The sequence below is a fragment of the Leuciscus leuciscus genome (genome assembly GCF_965113295.1).
Source record: "Leuciscus leuciscus genome assembly, chromosome: 25".
NCBI lineage: Eukaryota > Metazoa > Chordata > Actinopteri > Cypriniformes > Leuciscidae > Leuciscus > Leuciscus leuciscus.
Genome location: NC_138724.1, coordinates 11,413,873 through 11,439,643, shown reverse-complemented (window position 1 = coordinate 11,439,643; position 25,771 = coordinate 11,413,873). Strand labels below are relative to the sequence as shown.

The following is a 25,771-nucleotide window of genomic DNA, read 5'->3' as shown; positions in this document are numbered from 1 at the left end:
TAATTTTATTTTGTATTTTATTTTTGTGGAGCACAAAAGCAAAAACATCTTTAAGGTGCAGTCACATTTACTGTTGTTTGGCAAATTTTCATGGGTGAAATCCAGTTATTTGATCGGACCCTTTTCACATTTCCTGGTCCAGTGAGAAGAGAATTATGTCAAATTTGTCCTCATGCAGATTTCGGATCAGGTTCACTTCGTCAAATAAATTCACTGTGGTGGTGTGAAAGTGACTTCTGTGTAAGTTGTGCTTCATATATCTCTTACACTATTGATTGACAAAAGAAAATGAACTTTTTTTGCCAATTAAATTTCACTGAAATTGGTTGTGTCCACATCTTTACCTTGGCAGCCATTTATAGTGATTAAGCTTCAAAAAACACTATTCAAATATAGGCTACAGCTGACATTATATTGCACTATTATGCTAATGGGAAAATACCCTTTGTTTGGTGGATGATAGTTGTATACTGCTTTTATGATGAACGGTTTTTATGTTTTTTTTGTTTTTGTTTTTGGAGCTTGACCGACATGGTCACTATGGAATGTGAATTTTCTTGTTTTGTGTTGCATGGAAAAAATAAAAGCATATGGGTTTGGAACGACATGAGGGTGAGTAAATAATGACAGAGCAGTCTGTCACGGGTGAAATAAGTTTACATTTAGTATAATAAATGATTTAATGAAATAAAGATCATTTAAAGCTGCTTTCTACAATTGCTTATCGCTGATTATTGCACGTTTGCACTGTGAAGACATGAACAGTCATGTGTAGATGGTAACCATAATTTGGTCAAATTTAGAGACTGTTTACTTGGAGGCCTATACAGCAGCCCTTAACCTTTAGCAGCAATGCAAATGAATTTCACAGAATTAGGTTTATTATCTAAACATCCCCATTATGATCACTTGATTTAGGATAAATTCTGTGGGGGTCCAAACATTTGAGCTCACTGTGAAAATCTGGAATTCAAAGTCTTATTTATACCTGGAAATACATTACAAAGCAATATTATGTTGTAAAATTAATAAGAAATAAGGTTCTGCACTGTTATGTCACTAATCAAATAAGCAAATAAGCACAATGTGCTCTTTGGAACATTCTCATGCGGGATGACATGAATCATCAGGTTTTGCACAAACCTGGAAGATCAAATAAATGATAAATTCTGAAATTCTAAATGTCATGCTGATAATATAATTTCTAATGAAACAGTTTGTATATAAAAAAGCTGACTTTTGAACTCCACTGTAGATGAAAAAGTCTAAAATATAATTTATTATCGCTGAATCAATCTAAATAAGTTCATTTATGCCAACAAAACTATTACTACTCCTATAGAAATATTGCAGGTTTACCACTTTTTACATTGCTTGAACGTGGGGATGTTAGCTTGAATTCTGCTGGATACAGTGGATACTTCATCTGAGCTGAACCCTAGCGTGCGGAGCTGACGTGCATCTGCTCCCATGTCAGTTGCTCACTGTTTGGTCACATTTTAGTGCATTTTCCTTCGTTGGCACACTGCAGATCAGCCAGTGCAGAAAAGATGCTAAAAGCATCAAGGAAATTCTTTGTAGGCCTCAGCGTCTACTAAATCATTTACAGCGCAACCCCGGCAATAAAAACACGTACACTTGCACATGACTGAAACATGTTTGATAAAATGGTTTTTATTGATATTAAAAATGAAAGTACATGAATTGTGCATTTCGGACGTTCTAGCGTGCAGAGGTTAAATCAATTAAAATACACACAGGCTGCGGGGGCTACTGATATTAAACTGTTGCCAATGAAAGACAAAAGATCCCTTCATTTTTAAGCGCAAAAGGACGTGTTTTCCTCACGCGCCTTTTTTCGCACGGAAAGATAAGTAACCAGTTTGGAAAGAACATTAGGACTGCAGTCCTTTTGCAGGAATAACATAATAGACAAATGGCAATATCTCTGGAAATATGGGATGTTCAAATAATAAAAAATAATGATAGTAATTATAATAATTGCACTGCTTAGTCACAACTGATATGAATCAGATAAATATTGGATTATCAAGGCAGAGGGATACACTGCAGGCACTTAGACCTTTAAGTTTCAAGATACTAAGCGATACTATAGTATAATTTTTTGACCTTAAGATGGGGCTTATACAAGAAACGATGTTGGCTTGTTGTCCTTGTTTGAGAAACTGCAGAGAAAATGGCCTTGTATTGGGTTTTTCACATAAATCCGCTGATATTTCCTGAGTATTAGGGTAAATAAGTATGGTAGCCCTTCAACAACTGAGATGAAGATACAACGACTTGAAAAAACACCCCGACCCGAAAGGAAATAAGAGGATTTAGGGCATATTATTGTAAGATGGCGAGATTGAAGGGATGTATAAACAGTTCACTCTTTGTGACTTCATAATGGATCTTTGTGACATCATAATGGATTTTTTACTTTAACTTATGGCTGCAGTTCAATTACTCGGCAACAAGAACAAACTTTGAACCAGGGACAGACTCTTCTCAACCTCCAAAACATGGCATACCTTAGAGAAGCCAAATATTATGATACAACAATGAAGACTGTAGTGGTTTTGTGTACAATAGTGGAATATAGAGACCGGGTTTATCCAGAGCCTCGTGAGGAAAGTTAAACGCAAGGTTTTTTTGTAGTTGTTTTTTTTTTTTTTACAAACAGAAATCCATTTGGCAGATTAAAAAGCCATGCGGGAGGGAGAGAGAGAGAGAGTATTCTGAGTATGTGCCTATTTTTGTATTATAACATGCCTAAGCAATCCAGGCTACAGCTGCTGTTAAAATATTGATTTTAAAATAGCTCTGTGGCGAACCAAAAGGAAAAAAAAAAAAAGGAATTTTTTTTTTTGGTACAAAGCATCTACAAAAAGCATTTACATGTAAAATGGGTAAAGAAAAAAAAAGAGAGCATATAAAATAAAATCCATCAGTTGAGCATCAGTGCTATGTATATTACTGTATTTGGACTGATTTTAATATATAATTTTATAACAAAATAAATAATGCCTTTATACAGTGCCCATATTTGTACTTAAACAAACAAACAAAAAGAAGCTTGGCGGCTCATTACGCAAGATACAGCTCAGACTAAAAGAATATTACATGATGTCCCTGGAAACGAATTATAATATATATTTCCATATTTATTCTATATATATTTATATATATTCAAGTATTTGTTTCTCAGGCAAAAGCATGTGAATACTACGGATAAACGTTTAAAATATATGTTAGTTGACATTATTGCGTTTTTTTCCCTTTGAATTGATATTTGTGCCTTTTTTTCAGAACTGTAAAATAACGTTACAAAAACACAAAGCCTATTTTGCAACAACAAGAATGTCACGGTACCAGAAACCAAACTGGGCTCTTTTTTTTTTCTTTTTTTTTTTTTTTTCTTGAAGCGTTTTAACGAAAAAGAACATAGAAAATACAAACATCCCACTTTTTCAAGGTCACAATGTCCCTCTTCCTGCAGTGCAAAGCAGGGGTTTTGTGCAGCCACGCTCGAAAGGAGGCGAGTTCTTCACGTCCAGGCATTTCAACATGATCCCTTCAGCGTCCCCACACAGCTCCTTCCTTTATCGCAACGGCAGCGCCGGGACCCAAGGCATACGTCGCGTGTCTTACGTATACGCAGCTGATATCCCCGCAGCCAATATGCTCTTGTTTACCCTTTCCAAAGTCACACTTTCCTTAAAACGGAAAGTTTAATAAAGTTTCAAAGGAAAAAAAACATGCTTTTCAACCCCTTCTCCTTTGAGTCCATTCCCAAAGCTAGCACCATGACATTTTTTGAGCTACATGTTCATAGTCCATAAAAAAATAGTGCCTTTTTTATTACTTAACAAGAACTTTGACGTAATCCGTGGCGATGTGCAATTCGCAGATTCTTCTCTGCTTTTCATTTGTGATTACAAGGTGCTGGAACAGGAATCTAATTTTACAACAATTCCTTACAGTGTGGATGTCCCTTTATAGTTACAGGTGCAAACTAATATTTAAAAAGGACTAAAAGAGAGATACTTTTGTCTCGGGAGAATGCAGTGGAATGGGTTCGTTCATGCTAGCTCTAGCTGTTCCTCGCGTTCTGACGTCCTCCAAACTGGCCAAAACGTGCGACGTTCCACAGCTTCGTCGCTCTTTCTTTTGCTTCTTCACCTGAATAGTGTTCCTCTCGTTTATGATTTGTTGGTGAACGAAACAGCAAGAATAGAAACTTGAAGAGCGTGTGAGCACGTCTGGTGGGGAAGGAAGAAGGGTTGTTGAGGACTGCCACAGAAATGACGTCAGAGACAAAAAGCTTTGATCCCCTAGTCTTTTTTTATCGACTCTGTGCAAATGATCCTGGTTTCACTTGTGGCTGACGTAGTTTTCTGTGGGAAGAAGGATGGGCGGCAGCTTGCTGGGAAGTGTGATGAGAGGCCTGTGGTGGTGCAGTTGCTCCTGGGCCTTGATTCTCTCCGCCTGCCGCCTAAACTTCTTGGCCCGCAGGATGGCAGGGACGCCCCTCCGTAGCCTCTGGGCGGCCTTCTGTTGCCACACGTCATATTTGGAATATTTCACGGTCACGTGCTTTCTTGGGACATCCTGTTGCGAAAGTAATAATAGTGTTAGAAAATGACTCCTGAAACAGTTTGAAATTCTCACAAATATCTTCTACGATTGCTTGGAAGATCTCTAAAAATGACTTTAAACTTTCTGAAACTCAAAGTTTTGACAAAATTATTTTATGATTTTGCAGATATTTTGCCAAAAATAGGCAAAAACCCTAAACTACCAAGACAACACCCCACTTGAAATTATCTTGCCCAATCCTCGTCTTTCTTAAAGTCTTAGTTCACCCAAAAATGAAAAATCTACCATTATTTACTCACTCTCATGTCGTTCCAAACAGTCTCCTCCTTTTAAATGAAAGTCTGTGTTATTTTTGACCCCATTGACTTTCTTTATATGGATAAAAAAAATCTTCAAAATATCTCCTTTTGTGCTCCGCAGAAGAAAGTCATATAGGTTTGGAAGGACATGATGGTGAAGAAATTATGAATTTTGGGCAAACTAACCATACCAGATGTTATTTAAAGGGCTATACATTTCTAATACTGACAAAGAACAAAACTCAGCACTGAAGAATGACAAGGAAGGAGATATGGGCATTGTTCCATTTGTCCCCAATGTCCAACCAGCTAGTCAACATCCAGGTCATTTTGAGAGACACTGGTTTTGTAACCCAATCCAAGTATGTGATGTAAATCTACAGGAAAATGTCAACCTAGATATGACCTCTCACTTCTATCATATCATTTTCCACTTGGTCAGCAGCTTTAGGGCAATACTTGCTTACTAGTTCCTTACTCTGGCTCATTGTTTTCTTTAAGCCCACATGCCAGGATGGACAAGTTCGGCAGAAACCACAGGACAATCAAGATGGTGCGTGTGATAAAGTGCTGGAGAGTTTTTTGTTGTTTCCCACGGTCAACATACCTGTTTAAATGCGGGCATCACCGGGATGACCTGTAGGGATGTGGCTGAAACGTCCCTCTCTGACTTGGCAGGTTTAGCGCAGTATTGTTCCAGTAGAGCAAGGTTACAACTGCTAAAACAACACTCTTCCACAATCCCACGATTTTGAGAACGCCGACTATTCGACCTACTAGTTGGTCGACCTGCAGTGATACAAATAAAGATCATACGTTTATGGATGACAGGGAGAGAGCTCTTAGATGGTCACATGTCAGACAAAATTGATGAAGTTCACCCAAAAATGTCCTCATGTCATTGCAAACCTGTGTTCAAAACCAGTTTTTTGTCCATGCAGTGAAAGTCAGTGGTGACCAATGTTGCGTTGGACCCCATTGACTTCTGTTGCATGGTCAAAAACATTTTTTTTAAATATATTATTTTGTATTCCAGATAGTCATACAGGTTTGGAAGGACATTAGGGGGAGTAAATGTTGACAGGATTATACAATGTTGATTGAACTATACTAGCCTAAACTGGTTTGCTGGTTTCCCAGGTTTGGGGCACTTGTCAAATACTCCAGCTGGCTGGCCAGGTAACTCTACTGAAAAGGTTGGTTTGATAATCATTCATGTTTTAAGTTCCCATTCACTGAGCCTGGTAAAGCTGGTGTTTAGCTGGGTAAATAGTCATCCAGCCTGAACAGCTGAAAGGTGGAAAAAAAATCCCTAATTAAAACCAGCCAACAGATGAGCAAACTAGCATAGACTGATTTATTTATTTTATTTTATTTTTTCAGCTGGAGATCCAGCTGAACACCAACATAGCCATGCTGAAAGGCCATTTGACCATCTCAAACCAGTTAAGACTAGGGGGGAAAAAGCAAGAAAGAAGAAGAGATTTTGGCTCAAACTCTCCAAACAGTTGCCATCAAACATGCAAACACATTCAACAAACCCTATAAACAAGTCAATGTAAATCAAGCTACAGTGGCCTGATTCCATTGTCAAGGCAGATTTTATTATCGATTCATTGTGTTTTGACTGGGATGCATCCGCGGTGTATAATAAAGGCAAAATCTGTGGCATAAAATGGAGTCTGTTTATTTGTTTTCTCGCCCGGACTGATCTCGTTATGCCGTCTAATTGAGCTGTTCGAAATCTGTTTCGAAGAATTCGCCGACAACCCAGCAATACTGGGTTCGAAGACCGAAAGCCTACAAATAAGACAGCTAGAGTGTTGAAGGGCAAAAGTCTTCGCTTCTGTTTGGATGAGTAAATGGTGGGTATCCTTTGACCTTGTCCTTTGCCAGCTCAGCAGAGATAAAGAGAGCATGAAAGAGAGGAAGGGGGAGGGGTAGAAGAACAGACTTGGCATGAAAGAGCGAAGATACAGGACACAGTAATGGAGGTGGGGGAGCCAGACCGGGGAAAAGGAAGGAACAATTGATTTTCAGTCAAATATTATGCGAACGATTGGCGCTTCTCACAACCGCAATGATCTGAAAGGGTGTTCTTGATTGTAGGATGGGAAACATTGAAGAGTGGATCTAGTGGATAAAGGGGGGAAAATCTGCGCTGGCCCAAATTGGATAATGATCTTTCGGGGTAGTTAGGCTTCTGTGGACAAGAGAACACAAAGGCCTTGTCTGTTTGTCAGTGCTGGCGTGAGGAAGACGACAAATATTTAAAAAGTTGTGCTCTCGACCCCCTCCGTGCATGTGAACGGTGTACAACCAGCAGATGTATCTGGTTCTGGATTGAACAATCGGCAATCATTGCACTGAACTAGGGCAAATCAATTGGTTAGTATCTGTTACGCTAAACTAGTAATGAAGCTGTCTCAATCCATCCAGCCGTGTAAGAGGACAAACAACTTTTTTTCAATTGAGTGTAGCCTGGGAACATTTCTGGAGAGGTGAATGGAATGCCACTTGGGTACTATTACTTTCCCTGGCGGAATGTGCAAGTAAACAACCAGGCCATTGTGGCTCATTTAGCATCCCTTTCATATGCAATCACAGATATCGCGAGAGAATGCGCCCAGTCAGCACAATCTGCAGAGACTTCGCTCGTAACTCTGGTCGTTCGTGACATACAATTGGCAGGGTTTGCTACCAAAGAAAAGAAAACACAGAGATGTCCAAATGTACGTACTGAAATAGAAGCCTCTGTCTTCGCACACAAACTGTAGCGCGTCCACCAGCTCTCCACCACATAACGTTTCAGCTGAGGCGACTTCGAAGGCAGACAGGGTTAAAAACAGTATGCATATGGGCATCCGTATGGACCAGTACATCTTTATGACCTGCAGAGATAATGTGTTTTAGTTAGTTTAGATGGTGCATTTCATTTGTAATGTACAAAGCTGATTTTTTTTATGCCCTTTTATATCTATAAAGATATCATGTATACCTTAAATACTTAACATAATACTGAACAACTATTATTAGCTTCCTCAAGGCATTGAATTTAGTAATGCAATAAAATGTCTGCATGCATGGCCATCGACTTGCTTGATCACATGGTTTAAACCAGTATGTCGATGTACAGTGTGGAAAGCATTCAGTGTAGTTAACATTAAGTTAAATGTATACATGCAACACTGGAATCGTGTTTTTCACTCTCTAATGCATGTAGCCTTTGTTTTAGCAACACAGTAACTACAGTATTATTTCTTTCACCAAATGCAATACTTAATACACCCTGGGAAATTGTGCATTTTGTAGTTAATGCATTTAATCTTTAACTAAAAAGATGATATTTTAAAGTCTAAAGACCTGCTGATCAAGATCTTCCTCTGGTAATAGTCATTAGTTCCTTCAGTGCATTCCAAATCGCCAATGCAATTCTTCAAACACGCTGGGATTGTACTTGCATGCATCGACTTTTTAATTAACGCTAGAATATGCATTGCTTATCCACGTCAAAAAGAGCTTTTATCTCCCTTATTTAGCCTACACTCTTACACAACGTTCAACAAGTTGCAAGACTGCTCAATATACCCAGCTATCTCATTCCACACAACTCAGCATATAATTTCCCTAAACCCAGCTCATTTAAAGTGCTGTCGCCCCCTTGCGCAACTTCTTCCCCGCGCGCGCGTATCCTGAATGAAGTGTCAAATCCATTTTTATTTGTAAAGCGCCTTACTACACATTGTTTCAAATCAGCTTTGCAGAAATTCATTATGTAAATGTCTATAATATCTTATATTTGACATTTAGAGCTGTCAAGATGTTTAGAGCTGTTAGCAGTTTAGAGTGTCAAAAACATCTCCGTTGCATTACGCGAATTGATCGTGCAAAAGACTGCATCTACAATCTCTTCTCGTTTGCAAACGTGTCAATTTCTGATGTTTATTCAAGTAAAAAAAAAAAAAAAAATTATTTAAGAGAATATCTTCAGATAGTCCAAGATTTCATAAAGGTTGTCAAAATATTTTCTTTACCTTATTTATGAAACTGTCTGTCCTCAAGCAGGTATGGCAAACAGAATGATGTTTTAGTTGGTCCTCCATGACAACGTAAAAAAATGCGGTGCTGTTGTATTTGGTTGAAAAGGTCTGTTAGTTTCCCCAGTTGGTGTTAGGATGTTGTGTGGAGCTGTCCCAAAAATCAGGCGACAGGCAAAAGTTCTGTGAGAGAACTATTATATACCCAAACCCGCCCCTTAACACCCCCCTCCACCCCCCGCCCCTCTCGTGCGCATGTCCGTGAGGTAAAACTCGAAGTGGTCAGTGAATCTCCAGCAGTTTTCCAAGAATCCCAGATCACAAAAAGGTCAATGAGCATTAAAAAATAGCCTATGCTTTCCTAAAATATTTCGACGGCTACATCGTTATTTCACAATTTTTTTTAACACCTTCCTCAGCCAGTTCATTAATAAATACATGTACAATAAAAAAAATACATAGCCTAAATAAACTGATGAATAAGACAACGTTCGAGGTTTCATAAACGCACACGTCATCAGTATCAGTGTACAGAGTTCTGGCAGGACAGTCGATGTGTAAAATTGTACAATGGAAAGTGCCCGGATGATAAGGAGTGAAGATGAAACGCTTTATGCCGTCATTTCCTCTGATTTCCACCTGCCTTATCGATCCTCACGCGAATAGTGGCTGTAATGATGGTAATTCACTTTACAGGCTGACCATTCAGAGCACTGAGAGGATAATGAACAATTAGCTCGACTTGAATTGAACTTAAATTGGTTTGATTGAATTACTTGGAAATGTCATCCATCACCTGGCAAAGCAATAAGGGCCATTATTTGATGCAGATGTTATTCTTCGTGGACACCAGTCTCCATCTGATATGAAATGCAGGGTCCAAAATGTCTAATACTGCCTTACTAAAACACCTTTTGAAATTGTTTTAAATCATAATTATCATGTGAACAATAAATTATATATATATATATATAAAATGATATGATCAATAAGTTATGACAACATAATGTTTTTACATCAAAAGAAGTTCAGCAATTTCCCCCTGTTTTTATATAGGCTATGTGTGTGTGTGTGTGTGTGTGTGTGTGTGTGTGTGTGTGTGTGTGTGTGTGTGTGTGTGTGTGTGTGTGTGTGTGTGTGTGTGTGTGTGTGTGTGTGTGTGTGTGTGTGTGTAAAAAAACATCTAGTTGGATGTTTTAGTTATTGGTATACACACACACACACACACACACACACACACACATATATATATATATATATATATATATATATATATTGAAAATAATATAATAGACTATAATATCAAATAATATAATAGCTAAATACATAATATATGTATTTAATATATAAGCTTATACTATACACAATAAACATATGGCAAATTGATCATTGTTTTGAATGTCATGATCATTAAGATTAATGTAAGCTATTTTTTATTTAATATTTTAAATGGTGTGATTGGTTTGGCCAATGAATGTTTGATGAAAACTCATTTTAGGGTTGGAAATCTTCAATGAAATTCCGTAGGCAAACACGAGAATGACAAAATGTGGAGATCACAAACCGTGCATTGTAAAATTAACAGTTATTAACCTTTGAAAATTAACCTTGAAAATTAACCTTGCCAAAAACAACGCAAATGAAACATTTAGATATGCAAAGTGATGATAAACAGCGCGAAGTCTGGTAGAAATTGATGAGAAAATTAGAGGAAAGCAATGCTCCTGTATTCTTTGACTAAAATGGCGCAAAAAAAAGGGGGGCCTGCTGCTGCTGGCATGAATTATCAATGCACTCTGTTACTGGAAGCACCATTATAAAGACATTAAACCTCTCTTCCTCTGTCTCCTATTATCCATCAGATGAAGGAAGCAGGAAACCCAAAAGATCTGTAGGGCCTTGCAATAAATCATTCACTGCATTCAGTAAGCTGCATTTTCATCTTACTCACCTCGCCATGCACAACAATGGATAAAACTGCCCATGATACAGGACCAACCAGTCCAGAACAAAACATTAGAGGTCATCAATAAAAAGCACAGGAGGTTTTGAGATAACCAATATGTACCGTCAGCAATATCCAATGTTTGACCTGAATAGCTCTCTGTTTTAAACCCAGTGACCTCAGTTTAATTGTTCAAATTATGTAAAATAATATATCAGTCTTCGTTAGCGTAATATCCAACACCTACTGATTTACTACATGACGTATTCCACTGTGGGATTTTTAAAATGTATTTAGTGGTTGGTTGCGTATTCAAATGGTAGATCTTTCCCACTACTTGGATCCAAAATCAGAATCCTCATCCCGATCCTAACCTCTAACCTCATGACACGACCCTTACAAAATCCCTAGTCATTATGCCGTCCTTCATATAAAAGTGCTGGTGTTGGACGCCTCACCTACATATATGCTTAGACTACCATCTGGTGGTGGTTGTTTTATTTAAGGTTCGGTCGGACAAATAGTCTTCTGAAACCAACATACTTTTCCTGTAAAAAGCATTTATGAAAGGGTCGATTTAATGTAAATTCAGAAAGTAAACCACAAGAACAGTTTGGGATGTTTTCAAATATATTCCTTTATAATAGCACATATCCAATTTGCACTACACAGTTTTCTTGCAACTTTATTTACGCTTAATAACAGCAATGGTATTTCCACTTTTTATGCATTGTTTGCAGAGACTATTCATATTTATATTTCATATTTTCTGAAGAAAGTTGAATAGTCAGTAGGCCAGGATTTTCTTTTTATGAATGATTTGCTGTTAATAATAAAATATTTCTACCATCTGTAGAAGAATCAGCTCAATGTATTATTTTAGGAATATATTTGGAATACTAATACATTCAATTTGTATTGATTATACACATTTGATTATATATTGTACATATTTGTTTATTTAATTTTTTGTATAGTACTTGTGATATTTCATAAATAACCTTTGTCTTCAATAGCTTCAGGGTACGTTTACACAACAACGATTTACCAAAAAAGAATTCGCCTAACGATCCCGTTCACGGCTAAAAACGCGGTATTATTCATGCCAGGCCAGTAGATGGCGATGTCACTTTGTAAAGCATGAAGTCACCGTTTTCACAATTCAAATTTTGTAGTTTACAGAGAGACGATAACGGTATCGTTCTTTGAATCCTGTTTTCAAAAGTTTGCATTTTCAGGTCCCCAAAATGCCGTTATTGTGTAAACGAACGGCCAAAACGCATAAAAAGTGTTACGTTTTTACGCCCCTTTATTAGCTTAATTTACAGAGTGATCCATTAATCCAGAGATCAAAAATATCATCAATGTCATCATTTAATTGCCCTCATTGTTCCAAAAATCTGTGTGACTTTCTATGTGGAACATGAGAGAAGATTTTGAAGAATGCTGGTTTCGGTTCACATTGACTTTTATTGTATGTTTTTGGCCATACGAACCAAAACTGTTTGGTTACAGACTTTCTTCAACATCTCTTTTTGATGTTCTACAGAAACGCATACAGGTTTGGAACGACATGAGGGTGAGTAATTGATGGTAGAAATTTCATTTTGGAGTGAACTATCCCTTTAAGGTTTCTGGTATAGAGTTCCAACATGAGGTTTTGAGGCTAGCACTCAGTGTTTTAATAGCATTGACGTCAGTATAGCAGCAGATGTAGACGTAGACGCACAGCAGAACGATGAGACGTCACATATGAAGCATAGAGGAACAGGAGAGTTGTTTGGCTTCTGGAGACAGGATCAAGCCAGCACATTCAGGGCATCCGTGAGGATCTTCAGCTCGTCTTTAATGGTCTCCAGCCCCTGCTGGATCTTCAGAGGGTTGTCCAGCACTTCTATGCCGTCTGTGTACGGGTCGAACCGCACAGAAAATGGTCTCTTGATGCGGGTCACGTACGATCTGTTGTTTAAAAAACAAAATAAATAATTATTGTCGTTAAAGAAACACCTGAAATTAATTTAACAGTGAATAATTAACACAATAAATTACATGAGATAAATTACAATAAGTTGAATTAATGAATGAATTAAATACTTTTAAAAGTTGGCATGTCCTGTGGTGTGACATGCTATATGCAGTCTAAAACTATTTCAAATATTAATTTGCATTCATTTAAAATTAGTCATAAATATACAATTTGCTTTATATTTTCATTAATATTTTAACCAAAAGTCTTGTTCATTTTGCTTAAAATATTAATGAAAATTGTTCATTAAAAAGTTCATGGACATGTAATGCAATAAATAAATAAATTGATTGATTGATTGATTGATTGATTGATTGATTGATTGATTGATTGATTGATTGATTGATTGATTGATTGATTGATTGATTGATTGATTGATTGATTGCATTACATCTCCATGAACTTTTTAATGAAAAACATTTTGAGTAATATTTAAATTTAAAAAAAAGTTCGTACCAGTAGCAAACAGTAAATTATTTGATTGCAAACAATAAAGACAAAAATGATGCAAATGTATGCAATATCCTATTTTTATTTTATTTGTGAGCCTTTGTTTTATTGACTATTTTAATTAGTTAGTTAGTTTGACAAAAAATTTAAATATATATATATATATATATATTTATTTATTTTCATTCATTCATTTAATTAAATTTTTCATTACAGAGAATGTAATTATTCGCTGTTATATATTTTCTTGTCATTAATGCATTATGTAAAATTGCTTAAAGTATCTTTTATTTTAGTTGTTTTTTATTTTATAAAAAAAAAATCATGAATTCATTCTGAGAATGTAATTATTCGCTGTTATATATTTTCTTGTCATACATACATTATATAAAATTTCTTACAATATCTTTTATTTTAGTTTATTTTAGCACCTTTAATAAATTAATAAATAAGTAACAGTTGATATTATTTGCAAAAAAAAAAAAAAAAATACAGACAAAAAAACAAATGTATGCAATAAATATCCTATTTAAATTTTTTGGTGAGCATTTGTTTTATGGACCACAATAATAATAATAAAAAAAATTATTTACACTTTTTAAAACTTATTTTCATTCATAGTACACTGTAAAAAATTCTGTCGTTATTACAAAAAAAAATTGGCAGCTGGGTTGCCAGAATCATTCTGTAAAAAATACAGTCACTGTAAAAAAATCCTGTAAAATTTACAGGGATTTACTGTGAGAAATACAGACTTTAAGTTTGTTTACACAAAAAAAAAATCCTGTTGTTTTTACAAAAATAATTTGGCAAACAAATGAACGGTTTGGCTATTGTATAATGTCCCCTTAACTGTCGACAGATACAATTTGTAATTCCTACCAGTTTATATTTAGCTAGTCATTTTACAGTGCTGTTGGACCTAAAAGACCCATTGCCTGTTTTTAAATATGAATTTTTAAATTCATATTAACACAGTTATGCTGTACTTGAACATATTTTGTCTGTAAAATATAACATGTATAAAATGTACATTTTCTTGTTGATAGGCTATTGAGAATATGTATGTCCGAAAAATATTTTAACACTGTCATGTTGTAATTTTAACTGCATTGTTGCTTTCTGCATATTTTTTTTTTCTGTTTAAATTGCATAAATCTGTAAATTCTACAAATTAATATGATTATTTTAACACATTCTTGTAAAATCAACAGTTTTGTTTGGTTCAGTATTTTACAACAGCATTTGTACTATTTTCAAAATAGTACTGTAAATTTATCAAAATTTCATTGTTTTTCTATTTACAAAATTTGGATGTCATGATTTTACAGAATTACACAGTTAATTTCACAGACATTTTTTACAGTGATAATATGATGGCCAAACGTACAGTATTTTTGATGCAGCTCACCTCAGTTTCTCTGTAGCAACTGTGAAGCTCTCCGACACAAAATAGACGGGTTGGTACGTCTGGTCTTGGTACGGCTGAACAGCCACAATGTCCGGGTCAAATTCCCGTCTCTCTGGCTCATCTGAGAGAGAATGCTGAGAAAACAATGGGCAACTTTAAATGTCAAATGCATTCATCATAAAAAGCAGCCAAAACAGTTCATTCGAGAAACGCCACCAACCACCAGCTCGCCGAAAGACGACAGCAGTCCCGCTCCATACGCTTTGATCTTCCCTCCTTGCTTACACAGTCCGAACTCCACCGTGAACCAGTACAGCTGGAAAACACATTCAGAACAAACACATTCAGGGGTTTGAGTGTGTACAGCGGCAGAGTTTGATGAGATGCTTTGCACTTACTGTTGACAGTTTCTCAATATCTTCATCAGAAGCTCCAAGAGAGGCCAGACCAATACTCTGACAAAACAGAGACATTCAGGACATAGTCCAAGATCAAAGATGTTAGGAAATATGGGATATGTACATAAAGGATATGTTTTTGTTTTTTACCTGAGAAAACTGTGCAAATGTTCTATCAGCCAATATCGGCACATGTCCAAGAAGTTCATGAACGCAATCCCTGGAACGGAAAAGATACAAAATAATTATGATTACTGTGCCATCATTTTCATTAAAGCAGAATTTACTTTTTTTTTTTTACCCACTTAAGTAGGACTTAAGAATATCGTTATATGTAATTTCATCATTAGGCTACTTCTATTATCTTTGAAATATGGTTAAAGTGTACTGCCAAAAAAAAATACACTTTAATGTCATTTCTTGTAAGTTATGTATGTTAAATGTATAATTTAACAACACACACAGTTTTATAATTATATACATGTGCTTTATTATGTCAGTCAACACATCAGAATTTGTGTTCTTGATAACACTATTTTACATTGTCCTTGTTACATGTACTTACTGTAGTTATACATATAATTACACTGTAACAAAGACATCTATGGTTATTTTAAGCTGTCATTGTTACAGTGTAATTATATATTTAAGTACTGAGTAATATTAATTAACTACATGTACTTACTATAGGGTTAGGGTTGATTAGTATTTGGTTGAGGGTTAGTTGCATGTAATTATGCCTAATTTACTGTTATTACTATGGTAAGCACATGTAACATATAACAAGGACACTGTAAAATAAAGTGTTACCAAATAAAGTGTAACGTTCTTCTTCAAAGAATGACAAAAGATTATTAAAACAATGATTTTAAAATGTACTTTAAAGTAAAAGTTTTAATTTTACATTGTTACAAAGTGCACTTTTTAAATGTGTACTTACTGTAAGTGTGTTAAGAAACAGTTCTGGATGTCTTCTCTCTTTAAGTACATTTAAGAGGCCTTTTATGTCATTAATATTATATTATCTGCAAGTACAGTCGTTTACAAATACTTTTAAGATTTGAAGTATGCTGCAAGTGAATATTTAAAACAATTAAGTACACTTCTTTTTCACAAGGACTGCAGTATTTATATGCATGGACAATTATGCAATGTATACAATGTACAAATACATACTTACCACATGGAAAACAATAAGTACAGAAAAAATTTCCACGCATATTTTTAAGTTATTTTCACAAATGGAAGTTAAGTAATATAAACAAAGAAAATAAGTAACTTTAACTTGGCCAGGTAAAGTTTGGTGAGTACTTTCTACTAATAGTTTAAGTTTATTGCAAGACAATGTTGTTGAAAAATGCAACCTTATAATTATTCATGCCCCAGTGCATGATGGGAACACCAGTATCAGAAAGTTGAGTAGGTTTTACTTAATTTTATAGCATTGATATTTACAATTTAATTTCTACAAGCTTAAATTGAGTATAGAATTTAGAATTTCATTCTTGCCTGAAATAACTTATTCAGGTAGAAATTTCTGTACATTTCTGTAGTATTTATTTATTTACTAACCACATAATCATTTTATCAGTGCACATGAAAAATCTTAGCTAATCTCATTTAAGTTAAAAATTGTAAGTGTAATATGTAATTAAATTGTAATTACATGCAGTTAAGTGTCCAAAAACATTGCAATCAGTTCGCACTTAAGCATATTCTTTTAAAAAGTATTATTTCTGTAATAAGAACTATTTTAAAAAGTATGCTATATTGAACTCCTTTTTCACTACAAGCTCCTTTATTTTATTTGACATACAATATTATTGGGTTGCAAGTGTTTCAGTGTGTACTAGACAGCCAGCCTACATCTGGATGTAAATCAAATGCTTAATAAACAGGAAGTGTCTTCATAAATGTAAAATGTGTGACAGTAAGTCTCTTACGGTTCAGGCGAGTGCATGGGGGAGGAAGCGTGCCGGATGTACTGCGTGCACTGGAACACACGGAAGGCCAAGCTGGCCAAAAAGTCTCGTGCGGAGAGGAGACCTGCCACTGGCCTCAGCTGGAAACCTGTGCGCTCTTTATACATTAGAGAGGGAGAGAGAGAGAGAGAGAGAGAGAGAGAGAGAGAGAGAGAGAGAGAGAGAGAGAGAGAGAGAGAGAGAGAGAGAGAGAGAGGTGCTTGACTGTGCCAAACTCATCACCATCCTTCTGTCTGGTTGCTAGGGTGTTGCTATGCTGTTGCTAGAGTGTCCTAGGTGATATGACATTTCTATGCAGGTGTTCTGAGTGGTATGGTATTGCCATTGCTATGCCATTCCTAGGGTATTTTGAGTTGTTGCTAGGGCGTTGCTATGTGGATGTTCTGGGTAGTTTCTATTGGTTGCTATCACATAGCTAACGCTAGGGTGTTTTAGGTGATTGGTATGGCATTACTAGGTGTTTGCTAGCACAATGTTATGGATTTGCTAAGGTTTCCTGAGTGTTTGCCAGGGTTGCCAGGGCATTGCTATGAGGATGATCTGGGTGGTCGCTATGGGCTATGTGGTTGCAAGGGTGTTTTGGGTGGTTTATCAGGCAACTGTGCAACAGTCAGGTTCTGGATGTAAACACTTAACTGAGTTCTCCATAGGGAAACTGATTTTGAACGAAAACGTATAACCCTTTAAAGACAGACCTACTGTGAGCTACTAGGTTGTTAATCAATGGTATTTGCCTCTTTTGAAGACGTTTGGCCTAAATGTTTCAGCTTATTTATTTTTTTCATGTTTAACAGTGGAATTTCTGGTGAAAAACTACATTACCCATGATGCTGTACAGAAAATTACATCAATCAGAGAGTCGAAACAAGCGACACGTGCCAAAAGATCTCCACCCACTCCCATGAAGCATTGCAAATGATGTCATCAAGTCTGTCTCATACATATTTATCATATATATCATAGCTGGTTGGTTTGGTTCATTGCTTATAACTCTTTAACGAATACTTTTTTTAAATCCCTATAGGAAAAATAAATTGAAAAAATACTTCTGGAACCAGCGCCAATAAAAAAGGCGCAGGCCCTTTTTTATCGGCGCTGGTTCCGGAAGTATTTTTTTAAATGTGTTTTTTTTGCACTGTTGCACACTATTACAAGGAGAATGCTAACACATTGCTATGGGGTTGCTAAGGTATTCGAGGTGGTTGCCAGGGTGTTACTGTAGTAGGATGAAGTTGCTGAGTTGCTACGGTGTTCTAGCTGGTTCCTAAGGTATTCTGGGTTGTTGCCAGGGTGTGGGTATGTGGATGCTAGGGTGGGTCAGTGGTTCTATGTGATAGCTATTACATTGCTATGAGGTTTTCTGGGTGTTTTCTATGGCATTGCTATGTGATTCCTAGGGTGTGTTTGGGTGGTTCCTAGGATTCTCAGGGTGGGTTGCTAGGGTGTTGCTATGTGGATGCTCTGGGTGGTCTCTAAAGGCTAATTCACAACGCACCTACAGACGGCAACTGACACAGAACCTGAAGTACAACATGTTCCTGGATCCTGCATCTTTGTTGATCCTGGTACAACATTCCAATCAACCAATCAGATTTGAGGGACAAGTTTACAGTTTATGTCAAGTTTAGGATTACAACCAGGGTTACATGCTTCTACAGTGTTATTCGCCTATCATTTCCCTCGGATTTTAGGCATAAGTTATGGGCAGGGTTAGGTTTAGGGGTAGGAATAGGGTTAGGACTACATTTTGGGACAGGAATGTTGTGCCAGGATCAACAAAATATGTTGACCCAGGAAAGCGTCTAAATCGGCAAAATCAGGACATGCTGAGAAGAACGTGCTGTGATCTGGTGACTCCCGGCGTTGGTCTGTGTCTGTTGGTGCAGTGTGAATTGGCCTCTAGGGATATGTGGTAGCTAGTGTGTTGTAGGTGGATGTTTTGGCATTCCCAAACAGCAACACAGTGTCGGCCCAAATCCGGCCCACATCTGGTACATGTGGAATCCACACATTCCAGATTCCTGAGGTGTTTTCCGAAACGCTAAACATATTGCTTGTGTTTTCTGTTACTGGCAATACTGAAGACTATTTACAGTAACCAAACATGATTTGTTATATTCAATAGCATGTTGAATGACGCACGGGTTGCACTGTTGTCTAGCTGTGCTATAATTTGATTGGTACCTTTTAAGAAGCGGGATACATCCTCCAGCTGAGGGATGTTATCGGGACTGTAGCCACAGTGTTTCTCCAGCAACTGGAAAGCATCTAAGTGTTCGCTACAGGCGTGGGTCGTGTACAGATCTCTGAGGGTGGAGTACACTTCTCGCCTGCACACACATTTGGTTGCATGTGAGAAATTTGAACTAATTTGTTCACCAAGGATAGGTTGTTTATTTCAGCACAACTCACCATGTTCCGATCTCCTCTTCCGTATACTCAACTCTAGGAATCGATTCTCCTCTGGAAAGAGACAAGTGTCAGTCAAATATCTGTGCCTTCATGTCCAGAGAGAATCAAACAATGCATTATAAACGCTGTTGCAACATACTGTTTATATTTGAAGGCAATGTCTCCAATCATCTTCCGTCGTTTCCTGTAAACAGGGTCAGTGAATCCCTGCAAAGACATTAAAAAAACGTATATAAGAAATACATGACAGAATTTGGGTAATCAAATGTAGTTATGTAGAAAGGAGGAACTATTCCAACACTTACTGGATGATCCTGATCCAGATCGGGATCAAATTTGGTGACAAGATGATGGCATCTATCCAATTCAGCAATTTTTCTGGGAAACCAATGAACTGAAGAAAGACAAAAGTTAAAAAGCGTAAATGACATTCAAATAAGGAAAAGAAAAACAGCAACCGTACGTATTAATAGACGCACATTTGACCTCTTTTGTGGTTTTGACGTCCTCTGCACTCCTCTTCAGAGAGCTGACCAGCGTGCTGACGTCTGACAGGTGCACCTCACACTGGACATAATACTCCAGATCCTCCAAGCCGTCCTTTGGTTTTCGGCTGGGTCTGGTCTCAAGATGGTGGATCTTGGCTTCAAACGTCTGTGGTGTTACATTACAATAAAATCCCAAAGAAAATACTAGAAATTAATGCACATATTGTGGCATTGCCATTAAGAAAGTAAAAAAAAAAAAAAAAAGTAATCCGGTGAACTCTCAAATGTACAATATGACTCAAACGATGACCAATTCTCACCATTGATTGTTGCTTATTAGCTTGCATATCACTAGCATATGGCTCTTTATTAGTACTTATAAAGCACATATTAATGCCTTATTCTGCATGATCATATTCTACATCCCTTTATCTTTCCCAATACCTATTAACAATCACATTACTAACTATTAATAAGCAGTAATTAAGAGTTTATTGAGGCAAAAGACGTATTTAATAGTGAATATGTTCCACAAACTAAAGTGTGACCAAAACTATTTATAACATTTGATTTTCGAATGAATTAGCAATTTAAATACGTATAAATAAATGTCATAATATACATATTGATATATTATTATATTAAATATTAATACATAATGTCATACATTAATAAGTAGATCATTTAATTTGCAACATTCTTGCATTTTGTTATTTCTCAAGAACATATATATGAAGAAAAACATATTTAGAATGTAGATTAAATGTAGACAATTATAAACAAAGATTTGGGGATATTTAGATTTTATATTTTTTTAGTTTTTTTTTTAGTTTTTTTTAGTTTTGTAACTCATGTCAATGTACCATACATTTTGCAATTAATTTTGTCGGATATTTAACCTAATTGACGAATAACTAATATTTTATATTTCCAAACAAAGACTAAGTTAAGTATGTGAAAAAAGTAGCCTAACTAAATTTGAAACATAATCATCATTTGAAATAGTCCTAAAGGATCTAAGGCTAGAATAAGAACCCCAAAGAATGTATTCACAATGGATTCTTATTTGTGACCATTAGGATTCTTATTGAGATATTTTCTAAATCCATATTTGAGCGTTTCTTCCTTCACGATATCTGGTCTAAAATCTTTTCGAAAAAAATTAAATCCCATCCGTCTTACCTCAAAAACTTTGAGAGTGCGGGACAGCGCTGGGCTCTTTGAACTCCTCAGAGAGAAGAAGAGGCTGAGCAAGGCTCTTCCATCGCTCTCCTCAAACACGATCTGCTCGTTGAGTCCCGCAACCTCCGCTGCCGCCGCCGCCGCCGCCTCGCGCTCCTTACGCGCGTCCTCGATCAAACTCTGCCGCCTTCCCACAAACCTCTGAGACTGTTCGAAGACAACACCGCACATCATTGAAGACGACACATTCATGTCTATTCATTTTTAAAATGCATCTAATCTATAAATAATAACGTAGACCTGCTTACCTGTTGGACATCAGATGGAGGTGATTTACATCTCCAAAAGCGCATAAGAACTTCAATGCAGTCTATGTAAACCTGCCATATAGCTCAGACTTAATCATTTGCTCTTGAGCCAATGTTACAGCCATTTATAGACTTATTTTCAAAGCGTTTGCGTTTACTAATTACCGCGTAATGCTGTGCGTAATTGTCAACGAAGATTCTATTTACTTACAGCAAAACGGAAGAGATGGAGGTGCATCTCAAATGCTACACATTACTCAATATGCGAGAAGTTAATTATATTATTTCTCAAATTATTAAATAAGTTAATGAAATGTATGAATTTAATTGCATCAGATACCAAACTAACTGGCATCTGCTAACAAATGCTGGACGATTTTCTTTTCTCAAAACTAATTTCTTAAAAGTTTTCTCACTTTTAAATTATATATATATATATATATATATATATATATATATTGTAATATGTATAATATAATGTATAATTCCATTTATAAACATTTGTCTTTTTTTTTTTTTTAAACTAATAAATAAATGGCACTTGATTTGGTATCTTGTTTTTTAATAAAATGAAATTCATACATTTTAAAGTGAGTCTTAAGTGTCTAAATCTGCCCATCTGTATAGATTAATTAATCTAATCGTAGATTTTCATGACCAAACTCCCATGAAGTTTAATGCGTAAACGCATCTCAATTTTATTACAAAGATTGACGAGGAGGAAATGTCAAATTATTCTTGCTTTCTTTCTTTTTTCTTTTTTTCTTCTTTTTTCACCTTCATTCTAAAGCTAGGAGGAACGCACAATGAAGTTAAAGATTCTTACCGTGATAGAGTCCGAGCGCTCGAGTTCAGACGCAGCTCTCCGGATGCTCTTCGTGGAAGACGTGGAGCTGCTTGAATTCGGCATATTCAGATGACGCGCGCACGGGACAGATCAAGGTATCTTATTGTGCTCTCTTGGGACTGCTCACTTACTTCCATCTGTAGCTTTCTTTCCCCTTTATTTATAGAGATAATTTCTCTTGACTGACGTCAAACCGACCCCCTCCTTCTCCGTCATTGAACATCTTGAAGCACCTCACAACACATTCGTTGATAATTCGATTCTTTGCTACGTAACCGTCTGTCTGTCATTTACATTTGTCACTTGTTAGTGTATGAATGAAAAACGTGCAATTGTTGCCTCAAAGAGCGATTATTCTTGAATTAACTCATTAAAGCATGTTAAATAATATCAGTGATGCTAAATAATGGATTTTTATTTTATTTTATTTTTTATCTAATTCAGATAAAACCAGCTAATTTAGATGTTATCGTTTTTAGGTTAGCATTTTTACATATAAGGTTTTGAGCTTTAAAAAAAATCTAATGACAAAAATGTCTGTTTGCTTTAGAAGTGGTTTTGTAGTAACTAATTTTATAGAATTTATTCATTTCATAGTAATTTTTGTTGGTCAAACAATATTTGTGAGCTACATTGTGTTGTGAATTGTTTTGTGTTTCATAGTTTCTTTTTCTTTTCTTCTCTTTTTTTGTCTAAATTGTGCTGAAAAGCTTATAATATAGACTGGGAATGAAGGTACAGTATGTGGCTAAATAAAATAACTGAAATGTTTATTGTTGTTTATGTTATTTTTAATTAATTTACTGTGTATAAAACATCTGAACAATAAATAGTTTTGTGACGTTTACCAATTAATTGACAACTCTGTCACAATCCATTTTACTAAAGCCTTGGTTTAATTTCCCCTTTTTTAAAATCTAGCCCATGCAGTTTTAGTTACTCTTCTGTAGGTCTTATACTTGGCATTTAAGATTTTTAATCTAAAGTGACCAACTGCAATTACAGTCAGCCCTGGAGCAAGCTGTGGTCAAGGGCATGATGATGATAGAACAGGACTCAGTACTTTGGATTGAACCTCCAACCTTTGTTTTAGCAGCCCAGACCCTCAAACATTATCCAGTCACCCTGAGGGTCTAACATTTATGTTAAATGACATAAGCCAGAGCTCGACTGGGTAACTTTAAAATGTAATCTGTTACCCTGCTGAATACAAATCAGTTTGCAACTTAGATTAAAAAAATGAAAAAATAAAAATGGTATACACTTCAGATATCACAGACAGCAACATAGTGTCGGCCCAGATCCGTTCCAGATGTGGGCTAGATCTGGGCTGACACTATGTTGCTGGATGTTCATTATATTTCTTATCTAAATAAAAAGGATAAGTGCCGTTTTAAAAAACACACTTCTAATGCTCCATACAACATTCAAAATCAAGTAACGTGCCTGGCACTTAATAAAATGTCTTTCCTTCCAACAAAAGGAAACAAAAGTCAACTGTGGTAAATTGAGTCACTTTATCAGCTCAACCGAAAATCCATTGTCATTTTCCTCAGCAGATGTAATTGCGATTAAAACCTGCCAGTTGTTTTCTGTCTTCTACCTGAGCATCAAGTGATCCATCCAGCCGTGAACAGTTTGATGTGTAAATGGATTAAAGTCATGATGCACAGAGCCCTGCGGTCCGGATTACCAGCAGTTCCAGCCTCAGATGCAGCAACAGCTGGAAAAGCGCTCGGTCACAGGGGGGTTGTGTCTCTAGGATGAGATGAAATGCTAAAGAGTACTTGTGTACCCTCAGGGCTGTGTGCCGAAAGAGTGTTCTTTACTGGGAGGGGCGGAGGACAGGAAAAGATAACGCTTAGTGACATTAAAAGAAAGCACACAGATTTTCTGGATTGTTCACAGTCAGTTTGAGTATGAACTTGTGTTTCTCTGATCTCTAGTGATCTCTCCATGGAAGGCACTGGATAGTGATTTGGATAACAGGTCTCGCAGACATTTGAGTGTTTTCTGTTTTCAAATTGTGGCTTCAAAAAGTGATAATGGGGGTCACTTAAGTTCTTCAATGAATCATGAAACAACATATTTAGATAGTTCTGGACCTTGAATCTGTCAAACATCACTGTTTGTTCAAGTTCTGTTCTGTTTGTTTGCATTCAAGTCATGACAGACTGATTGGATTTAGAAGTTGAACGTGCATGAACGCCACCACAAAGTCGTAATTACGAGTGGGAAACTCAATATTTTCTTTGAGCCCAGAGTTGGGGAAATTTCAGTAAGAAAACATGGCAGATGCAATGGCTGTGGTTGATGGCAAATTTGTTGAAATGTATGAAATTACAGTTTTATTATACACTATATGGACAAAAGTATTGGGACACACCTCTTAATTCTTGAATTCAATGAAAAATGGGTCATTCTGAAGAGTTCAGTGAGTTCAAGCATGTTATTGTGATTGGAAGCCAACTTCGTGAAATTCCATCCCTGCTAGATAATTCGACAGTAAGTGGTATTATTGGAAAGTGGAAGCATTTAGGAACAGCAGCAACTGTAAAGTCAAAGAGAAGGGTCATTGACATTAACTTCCACTGACATTAAAATATCAGCGCAAAAACTTATGCTACAAGTGCAGTGCACATCATACATCATACATTTTCATTACTCATGTACTCGATTACATAGCATAGATCGATTTTTCTAACCAACAACAAAATACCCGAATTGACGTGTTGTTATGAGAAGTTTTAGACATACACGCAACTAGTTCAAATGAGTACAAAGGCATTTTTATTGGTTATAACTTCTGGAGAGAAATAGCACAGAGACTGAACAATGATGATACTTCGTTTGCATATGCTTTCACATTGAGTTTACTTTGAAAGACTTTACGTTCGGCTGTGCACATATGCCAGCATATTTGTAAAAAAACAACTTCCCAATTCATAAATACAATCTTCCCATGAGGTCTTGAATGCATCATATCATCTTATATCTTATGTGTTCTGTCAATCTTAAAGTCCCCCTGTAGTCAATAATTTGATCCCTTAAAACTCATCTTTGATCACAAAAATGACATATATAAAAGTGTTCTCCTTGAAAAAAATTTATTTATGCCTTAAAATAGCAAGAATGTAACTCTACACCCTTGCCTCATTTAGTATACGCAGTTCAATGAATATGCAAATGATCCCCGCCTCCACTCACTCACTCCAGCTCAGAGATCCACTCATTGATGATCACACGTTGATCTGATTGGTTACAAGGTAGTTTGTGACGTCAGAAACACCAGCGATTTCAAACTGCGTTTTTGAGACTGTCTTTAGTTTCACTGCAGTTTTAAAGAGAAAATACTCAGCAATGGTGTTGACTTATGAATTTACA

The 25,771-nt window shown here is 36.3% G+C and overlaps 2 protein-coding genes across 3 annotated transcripts; both read right to left on the bottom strand.

Moving 5' to 3' along the window:
* Window positions 1-1,645: 1,645 nt before the first annotated feature.
* igf2b (insulin-like growth factor 2b) lies at window positions 1,646-9,115 on the bottom strand. Its single transcript, XM_082159921.1, has 4 exons — window positions 8,936-9,115; window positions 7,642-7,792; window positions 5,509-5,690; window positions 1,646-4,614 (listed from the first exon to the last, which is right to left on the bottom strand). The coding sequence occupies exons 1-4, from the start codon at window positions 9,002-9,004 to the stop codon at window positions 4,378-4,380; spliced, it is 639 nt and encodes a 212-aa protein (XP_082016047.1). The 5' UTR covers window positions 9,005-9,115; the 3' UTR covers window positions 1,646-4,377.
* Window positions 9,116-11,505: 2,390 nt separating this feature from the next.
* Window positions 11,506-25,547, bottom strand: th (tyrosine hydroxylase). Of its 2 annotated transcripts, XM_082160472.1 has the most exons (14): window positions 22,367-25,547; window positions 21,541-21,612; window positions 21,233-21,439; window positions 20,042-20,216; window positions 19,868-19,956; window positions 19,702-19,769; window positions 19,563-19,613; window positions 19,335-19,480; window positions 17,112-17,247; window positions 15,319-15,388; window positions 15,169-15,225; window positions 14,991-15,086; window positions 14,771-14,904; window positions 11,506-12,842 (listed from the first exon to the last, which is right to left on the bottom strand). In XM_082160472.1, exons 1-14 carry the CDS (start codon window positions 22,448-22,450, stop codon window positions 12,683-12,685), a joined length of 1,545 nt encoding a protein of 514 aa, XP_082016598.1. In that variant the 5' UTR covers window positions 22,451-25,547; the 3' UTR covers window positions 11,506-12,682. The 2 variants fall into 2 exon arrangements, with proteins under 2 accessions (XP_082016598.1, XP_082016599.1); XM_082160473.1 differs by lacking the exon at window positions 21,541-21,612.
* Window positions 25,548-25,771: the final 224 nt, after the last annotated feature.

Excerpts from the sequence above, each read along its gene's own strand:
- igf2b (XM_082159921.1), bottom strand. The coding sequence starts at position 9,004 with ATGGAGGACCAACTAAAACATCATTCTGTTTGCCATACCTGCTTGAGG. Across the intron at positions 5,691-7,641 it reads AGACAGAGGCTTCTATTTCA|GTCGACCAACTAGTAGGTCG; the intron begins GTACGTACATTT and ends GTATCACTGCAG. Across the intron at positions 4,615-5,508 it reads TGATGCCCGCATTTAAACAG|GATGTCCCAAGAAAGCACGT; the intron begins GTATGTTGACCG and ends CTTTCGCAACAG.
- th (XM_082160472.1), bottom strand. The coding sequence starts at position 22,450 with ATGCCGAATTCAAGCAGCTCCACGTCTTCCACGAAGAGCATCCGGAGA. Across the intron at positions 19,481-19,562 it reads GAAGAGGAGATCGGAACATG|GCGAGAAGTGTACTCCACCC; the intron begins GTGAGTTGTGCT and ends ATGTGTGTGCAG. Across the intron at positions 17,248-19,334 it reads TGTATCCCGCTTCTTAAAAG|AGCGCACAGGTTTCCAGCTG; the intron begins GTACCAATCAAA and ends TAATGTATAAAG.